Below are 9,027 nucleotides of genomic sequence, written 5' to 3'. Positions count from 1 at the left end.
TCGTGAAAACTGCTTTCTCGTATCGGAGCATTAGACTGGTGTGTCTGCATCGATGCTTAACCCCACGATTGCGCAATGACTAGACAATATTCGTTGATGTATTTTAGGTAGGGATGTTCGAAAAGCTAAATGTTGGAATAAAATCGAACACAAATATTTTCACGTTTCTAAAGTAACACAAAATGTGATGTTTACGCGGAGTCTGCATGGTAAAAGAGGAAATCAGGCTTAATTACATAGGCCCTTCATGTAGGGCGTACATGAAGGGCTTACATAGGCCCTTCATGTACTACTGTTCACAACTAGACGTAGGGACAACTGAGGAGCTTGTAAATCACGAACAGCTATTTCAGTTATTCGGGCTACATGGCAAAGGCAGTAATGAAAAAAAAAAAAAACTGCACGTCACCAGATGGCGTACAGTGTTGTATCCACTGAAGGTGAGAAATGTGATACTACAGTACCGCCTATTGTTTTAAAGGGATGCAACCATAGGCAGACTGGCAATATATAATTTCGAACAAATACATATACAGGCTGCCTAAAAGCGAGCCATTCTTTTTGAATGACTTAAGTTATTGAGCCGAAGTTATCTGCCCCATGCGTTCACTCATGAACTAATTCCCCTGCAGGACGAAGGCAGCACTCGTGCAGTATAGAATCAATCGGAAGAACCCTCACATTCGAAATTCTGCCTCCCTCTAGACTCCAATAAGTGGTTTTATTCCTTACATACTCGAAACAAACGGATATTCGACAACTTGGAATTCCGAATTCTCGAATAAAATATCAATGGAACAGGAGGAAATATTCTATTAGTATTCTAAACTTCGAATATTCGCACGTCTCTAATATTAGGCTTGCGATAATTTCCCATGGAACTCCTGTTCTGCTCGGTAACAAACGGGTTTTTGTAGAAAGATTGGTGTATAAAATGCCTCGGATGCTCAATTTCGGTCTGTTTTGAAGAACAACGTATATCATAGCATATTTAGTTGTGAACACAAAGATAATTATCAATGCCAGGACTGAGTGTTCAATCAACTTCTACAGCTGCAGTCCTCGGTGCAACAGAAATGCTGGACACACTCCTTAGTGATTTTTTAGTCTTGAAATTCATCAACTACTTTTAAAGGTTAATTCACTATAAGCAGAATTGTATAGTGATGGAAGGAGTGGCACATTTACATTCTATACTGTGCACTGAGCTCGAACTGAGCGGTGTGCTTGGACAAGGCGTCCTAACTACACGTACCATTTGCAAAGCTCGGTTGCATCAAAATGGAGTTGATGACAGCTACAATATTTTTCTAAACCTGTTGTTCGAGAACTCTGGCCGAAAATGAGATGTCACGACCGCGATGAGCTGACACTTCTTCATAAATCCTTCAGCAACGGCGGAGCCTCCTCGGCGAGGCGGTCAGCGCCTCCTCAGCACCGTCTGGTGGCTGGCCACACTGGTGTTGATGAATGCCTTCTGCGGACACATGCGTGCTTGCCTCATGATCAAGTCTGAGGTGGAAAAGATCGAGAGCGCCGAAGACCTCATACGTCGGCCGCAGACGGTGCCCTATATGTGGAAGGGAACGTCGTATGTTGCCACAGTAACAGTAAGCATACATACGCTTTTGCTGACATTCGGCAGGCCTTGCTTCACATTTGTCACTTCGCTATCTTTCTGAGTCTGACAATGTTTCTCAGCTTCATTATTGTACTCGTAAATTGGAACTTTCCTCCGTGTTGTCATATTAATATGGTAAAATAAGTTGTACTTTGTTCTAACGTTAAGTTTTTTTCATACAGCAACAAGATGGAATATTCGTAGACGGGCACTTGAACATAACCGGCCGTCCTACCTCAAACATTTGGCAGGACCAACCTCACGATGTCTGTCCATGATAATGCGTTTGCATTGAAGCAATATAGAGACACAACGTACTGCCACCGCCCAAACGAGTTCTGTATGAAGCTTGTACTACAGCGGGACTGCTCTCAGAACACTCGCCGCTATTTAGTGTCGCCGCCGCAAAACCCGCACATGGCATCGAAAATTCAATGGCCCTCCGGTGCGTGCGAAAGCTTATAGACACGCACGATGCGCCAACTCGGCTCCTCTCTCGCGCTTTTTGTCGACGCGCGGCGCCGTCTAGAGTGGCGGTGCCGAGACGTCCACGCATGGCCTTTGAGACAAGAAACGTGGCGCGCTGGCGCCTGCGAACACCGAGGCATGTTTTCTCGCTTGGCGCATGCACACCCAGTGGGAGACACTCAGTGACCCAAGTTGACGAGAGATGCATCGAAGAAGGGGCACATACACAGTGCCGTCGAGAATGATGTTCATTGAAAAACGCATAGAGCCAGTTCACTTGTGGCGCAGCCTGCTAAAGCATTGGGTTCCTGTCCTTGACGACCCGTTGTGACGTGGGTTTGATTCCGCTCACCATCAAATAAACTTAAGAGACCTATTCTGTCATTGTAGAGTGGCACAGTCCCTGTTGCCAAGTTTTCCTCAGAGACGTTCATTGAAGAGCGACACGCACTTACTGGCACCAAAGTTGGCATCAAAGAGGTGCATGGAGACCAGCAGGTACCGAGTGGCATATACTCAGTGCCTCCAAGACGGCGCCAAAGAGTTTCATTCAACAGCGGCACCTACTCAGTCCCACATCTACAGTGATCACTGACAGTGCAGCGTGAAAGAGGTTCGTTCAAAAGAGGCACATATGTACACCCTTGCAATTTTTTAACAATATGACGCGAACGTCAACCGCACGGCGTTTCAGTGGCCTTGTAGCGGTGAGGGTCACTCCCGAAGCGAACAGCGCAGCAGAATACACTCGAACTGGAAGTCGCCTTGCACGACCGCGCGTACTGGCGCCGATCCCGCCGATCCCGCCGTTCCTGACCGCTACAAGGCCACTTACATGCCACGAGGTCGACGTTTGCGTGATGTTGTTAAAAAATTGCAAGGTGCAAGGGTGTACACATTGTCACATACTCAGCCACCAAAGTTGGTCCGACGGTTGGTTTCGAGTCCTGTTCCCTCCGTCCCGATGCACTACCAATTTGAGCATGCATTACCCATTGACCCACCTAGGCAGAAACACGATTAGATACAAACATGCACAGCCGCTGTAAAATGCGTGAAGTATACCCCAAGAATGCTAACGCATTAAAACATACCCCGCAGCTTAAATGCCATTCGACAGCCACCTGGCCTGAGTTTCTTTACTCAATACCATGGGTTTACGGTGTACAATCGTGATTGGAGTCATCCGTGCACAAAAACATCTGTGTTTATGGTTTAGAGGGTTATGTACATCGCATTGAATATCCTCCCTAGCTGGCAGCCCACTTTTTTAAAAGTTGGCAGCACTTTGGCATACGCTAAAGAGGAAGAAGGCGAAAACCTGCGCGCTCACGAGACTATAATTAAATTACTTGACATTCTCATTGGAATGCGTTGTTACTTACTATTACTTGTTTTCTCCAACCAAAGATCGTGGGCTCGAGTGCAATAAACAACCTAAATAATTGCGCTTTAATTAACACCAATTGTCGTGGGTCTGACTCCCACCAATGGTCGTGGGTTCGACCATCAATCGTGGCGCCATCAATTTCAGTGCCATTGAATGTTGGTGCCATAACGCCTGACAGTGAATTTTTCGACTAATGAATAGTTAAGGCTTTCGGCCTAATGAAGTTCACGGTGATGTCCAGAATTATATTGAACTGGTTAGGCGTTCGCTTTTACTAGTAAGTCACGTCGACGCTGTGATATACAAGTCACCGAGGCAAAGATCTATGACTAAGCATCAGGTGATTGATGCCAGCACACTTATACAAAGTATAGCGGTGCCGCCTTTTGTACTCCACGAGAATTTTATGTCACAGTGATGCCTAGCGCCTTATGCTGAGAATGCAAGCGCATACAGGCCACCCTCGTTCATAGCCTCTGCGATACAGCTGTCTGAAAGTGGCAGCGTTACCTGTAGATGCGCCGTGATCCTTTGGGAAAAAATCTTTTGTAGAGTCTTGCTTCAATCTTTTTTTTTGGTTACTGTTTCAAAATGATCCATTGGGCCATTGTGCCTTATCCCGTGGTTCTGGACGCCACCTATAACTTCTGCGAAACTCCGTGGTGCTGTTCGTCTTAATAACCACGTAATCTACACATGTTTGCCAAGACTGACTTGGGCAGGAGGACTAATTTATGTAAACGAAATATTTGTACGTGGCTACATTCTTTAATCATCATTTTAATGCGGTTAGCCTTTTTAGGCACTTACCTTACGCACTTTCTGGCTTCTATCTATCTATCTATCTATCTATCTATCTATCTATCTATCTATCTATCTATCTATCTATCTATCTATCTATCTATCTATCTATCTATCTATCTATCTATCTATCTATCTATCTATCTATCTATCTATCTATCTATCTATCTATCTATCTATCTATCTATCTATCTATTCGTTTTCCCACAAAACTAGGTCTCCGGATAGTCCCTAGTCGCATGAGTAAAGCGTCCATCTGTGGCTTGTCGGGAGCAAGTTTGAAACCAACCGTTGGATCAACTTCGGATTTACAGACGTTTACAGCACAGCCCATTCGACCATGGACTACCCAGAGACCCACGTTTGAGGGAAAAGGGTCACAGGCATACATAGATAGACAGTGAGTCCCCCGGAAGGTGAATGAAGTACTCTAAAACTGCTAATCACATTAACACCGCTTCTTAATGCTTTACCATTCTTACAGAATACTCCACGTACTTTCTGGGGTCTATTCATGTTGGTCTCTAACCATTCTCCCGCCTACCTCTATCATCCTGTAGTTCATATGGTCGAATGGGTATATATAGCGCATCGGTTTGTTGTGCTGAGGGAACAGTGTTCGAAACCAACTGTCAGACCCACTTGAGTCACTGACTATGTGGCAATGTGTACATATTAGAGCACTGCACGGGCTCGGGCTTACCCGAAAGCGGGCTACCCGGGTAGAGCAGTTTTTTCACGGGCTCGGGCCGGGCTCGGGCACGGCGTGTGCTTTTTGACCCGGGCCCGGGCCGGGCCCGGGTCTCGCCATAAAAGTTTTGATCGGGCTCGGGCGGGCCGCCCAATGTAAAAAACGGGCCCGGGCCGGGCCCGGGCCGCAAAAATCGGCCCGTGCAGTGCTCTTGTACATATGTGCCGCTCTTCAACGATTATCTTTCACACCGACATGGGTCACCGTAGACGCGGAACTGGGTATGTAGCGCTGTCTAATTACACTCTTTAACGTCAGCTTGGAGCACTGGGAATGTGCCACTCGATCTGTACTGGTCTTCAATGAACCTCTTTGATGCCAACTTGGGTCACCGGCTACGTGCCAGTAAGGGTTAGCCGCTCTTCAATGGACATCTTTGACGCCAACTGGGATAAATAGGTATGCGCCAATGGAAACGTGCCTCTCTACAATGACAAAAAAAGACTCAAAATTTCTCCGATGCTCACCTGAATACAATCCGCACCGAACCCGGACTTTATTGAGGCGCTGCCAGATGGCGCCGCATGTACAGCGAGATGCATGGGAGAGGAGTCCGGTTGCATTTAGGCCCACAAATTGGGCGATAGGCGACTTCGACCATCCGCGTGTACCATTAGTAAACCTTGAAACTTCTCCCGCGCAGTGCAGAATCGAACCAACTCACAAGGGTTGCTCAAGGGGTGCAGCCTGGTGCTTCAGCAAGCTGAGACACAAATTTACTGGGTGTGTGCCGCTGTTCAACGAACGTCTGTCACACCAACGCTTTAGCGAGTTGCACTGTGAACGCACTGCATATGTGTCGCTCTTGAATGAACCTCTCTCCAACTGCTGAGTATGTTCCACTGGTGTTGCGGCCAGCCAGGGAACCATTTTCGGCGTTCGCACGCACCGGCGCGCCACTCACTCAATTTCGGACGCCATGCGCGGACTCCTTTCTGGCAGCGTGTCCGGAAAAAAGCCCAAGAGAGGAGTCCGAGTTCGGGATGACGCGTTTCTGAGCACCAGTGCGCCATGTATTTAGAGGCCACGCGCAGTGTTTATTGAGAAGCTAGAGAGAGAACCGCTGTAGCACACGCTTCATACATAACGCATTTCGACCGCGGCAATCGTAGTGTCGAACCGAAACGTTTTTTGGTACGGCTTCCGTTTCGGTTCTCCGAAAACGGTTCAGTTCCGATTTAACTCCGGAAACGGGTCAAACTGGATCGAACATGGCCACGTTCATTTTCATAACTAAAGAATTATTACAGAAAAGCACCACAAATTTATTTTTTACATGAACTCGATGGTATTGTGAAGCTGCACTGCAAGTTTGTGCCTGTTGTTTGTTCGTAATACCACACGTATAGTTAGTTATACGAAAGAGCTAAGCAGATCCAACACCAATGCTGGATTTTTTATGAAGCGAAGATTTATTGAAGGAGAGAGGAGAATATATTGAAGATAGATTCAGAATCCTGCAGCCTGCTACTCTGTTCAGGGGAAAAGCGGAGAGGAGAAAAATAGGGGATTGAGGAGTAATTATGAGCCCGAGAAGTAGGATGCGATTATAGAGGTATACGCGTTCATGTTCTACCGGCCTATCCCCAGCCTTGAACTTACGGCTGTGGTAACTAAATATTCTAGGAAAGCGTTGATGGCTCGATTGACTGATATATACGATCAATGGCCCTGTAAAGCTTTTTCACTGAATGATCTGTTGCTAATTGATGCTGACGAAGGGATAAATGCCTGCCGTTTATAGCCGTACCGAAGACAAGCAATAAGTACACGTGCTCTACTGTCTCAGGTACATTGCACGCCTCACGGTGTGGCGAGTCCGCGCGTCGGATGCGATGCCATGTTAACATAACAGCTAGTCTGCCCCCTCACGCAATATCCTGATAACCCTACTAACGGTGCTGCTACTTTTTAAATGACAGGAAGATGGTGTGTATTGAAAAATTAGGCATACCATAGTTGAGACATAAGTGCAGACATTAAAAGCTGCACGGGTGAAAAGATCCAGAAAAGGAGGCCAGCCTGAACCGAAAACGGTTATCTTTTTCTATTCGGTTTCATTGTCCGAATAGAAAAAGATAACCGTATGCATGCTTGCAAGGTATGTCCACTGGTGGCATTTATCTTGCAGTGTAAATAAATATAGGCTGTTCATTATGATGGTCATGCATTGAATGTTTTCACTTTTTAAGTAATCATAATACAAAATATGTGAAGCTGTGTTCAAGCGAAATATCAATTGTTATCCGGGACAGTTACAGAGACCTGGGGCGCTATAACGTAAAATGATTCCGAACTGTTTCGATTCCAATTTCTGCTATCAGCCTCCACGATTGGTCACAAAACATTTTCGGGCCACTGCCAACTTCGCCTGTCTGTCACGCGACGTTACGAAAACCGCGAGAGCTCCAAATCTGATATAATGTCTACAAACTAACTATGCAAGATTAAACCGCAGACAAGAAATATAGTCATTTCCTGATTCTACGCTTTTTCGCCATTAGCCCTCTGCTATTGGTCCAATGTTTTCTGGCTACGCCCACTTCGCCTGTCTGTAAGGCGACCTCACAAAACCGCGAAACCTCACCACGTCAAAGTGACGTGTACGCGAAAAAACTGCAATAATATGCCCAACAAAACTGAACTTTTTTCTGAATAGCCACAGACTGCCCCGTTCCGAAAGGAATAGAAGATGGCTGCCCGCCGATCGCTCACGCCCTCGCTACTCGCACCTGCCGGTGAGCATGTATTTATTTGGGCATGATAAACCTTTTTGCGTGGCAGCAAAACGTTATCGAGCCCTTGCGGCATGCATACGACATCGCGCTGCCAACTCTTCCTAGCTGAGGATTGGTTTTAGCGGCATTCTTATCCGTATGTTGCACGCCGCCGCAATTTTTGACCAGCCACCACAAGCTAAGTAAGGCGAAGCGGACCAATCGGAGAAGTCGGCTCCACCCTCTTCTTGCGGTTATCTATTTTCACTATGCTGGCTCGGCCCCATCGAAACCCTCTCCACTAGAGCGTGCTCCTCGCCTCTTGTCAGCGAATTAGATAAGAAAAACCGCTGAGTGTCGACAATGTTATTGGTTTGAAAGCGAACAAAGGTAACCTCCTATAAACGAGGAGAGGGTTTGATTGGGTTGTTCAGACAGCGCTGCGGGTCACCGCCCGATGCTTGCGTCGGTGGTTACGTAAATTTGACGTCAGGATTTTGGAATCATTTACGTTATAACACCCCTGTAGCGGTTATGCGGCTATTTGGAACATCGACTCACGTACATTCAGGTAGATGAGTGTGAAGCAATGTTCCAGATAGCCGGTCCAGGTATCTTGAACACTTTTCCAGATAATCATAGCTTTGTCACTGGAACTCCGCTCCAGATATCTTGTGCGTATTAAAAAAAACTTAATTAGACATATGTAATACTGTTCATATAGCTTCCGATGTTATGAGGAATGCTGTTCTGTTTAGCCAAGCGGAAAATTTTTTCGGGGAGTTTCCACCTATGGACTCTTGATTTAGTTGCACATCAGTTCCTCTAAGCCATGAAAGATTGCTATAGATATGTACCACCTATTTTGGTAGAACCTGTTTGGAACGAGATCAAAATGTTCTACTTACTCATAGCGGCAAGAACCTCCACGGAAGGACGTTTGTTTCACATAGATACCACTTAGTATCTGGAACATTTTCGCAAGTATGGTACATTTACCGCAACCAATGTGGAACCAGATTACGAGAGCAGTCTTCAATGAAACAGTGCGATTGTGAATATAGGAAGTATATTATGGCAGTTAGAACTTATGTTCAGCTCAGCTGGAATATTTACACGGCTTGGGAGATGGACCATGGCTTCGTTGAGTGCTCAGCATTCACGATTTCGACTGGTATAAGTGCGTAGAAGAAGCCTTCTCATGGGCTTACGTGCACATCTCAGTGCACGTAAGTGGCACTGACGTTACCACGACCGAATGCACACTGAGCTGAGCAGT

At 46.2% G+C, this 9,027-nt stretch overlaps 1 protein-coding gene across 1 annotated transcript in view; it reads left to right on the top strand.

Annotated features, from left to right (window-relative positions):
• Positions 1 to 412: 412 nt before the first annotated feature.
• Positions 413 to 9,027, top strand: part of LOC119444829 (glutamate receptor 1-like) — a 32,499-nt gene continuing 23,884 nt past the window's right edge. The window contains exons 1-2 of the mRNA XM_037709171.2: positions 413 to 440; positions 1,393 to 1,610. Coding sequence (XP_037565099.2) covers positions 413 to 440; positions 1,393 to 1,610 — 246 coding nt within the window. The remainder of the gene's footprint in view (positions 441 to 1,392; positions 1,611 to 9,027) is intronic.

The sequence above is a fragment of the Dermacentor silvarum genome, chromosome 3, assembly GCF_013339745.2.
Source record: "Dermacentor silvarum isolate Dsil-2018 chromosome 3, BIME_Dsil_1.4, whole genome shotgun sequence".
NCBI classification, from domain to species: domain Eukaryota; kingdom Metazoa; phylum Arthropoda; class Arachnida; order Ixodida; family Ixodidae; genus Dermacentor; species Dermacentor silvarum.
The sequence above is the reverse complement of the archived record's forward strand: the minus strand, read 5'-3'. Positions and strand labels throughout refer to the sequence as shown.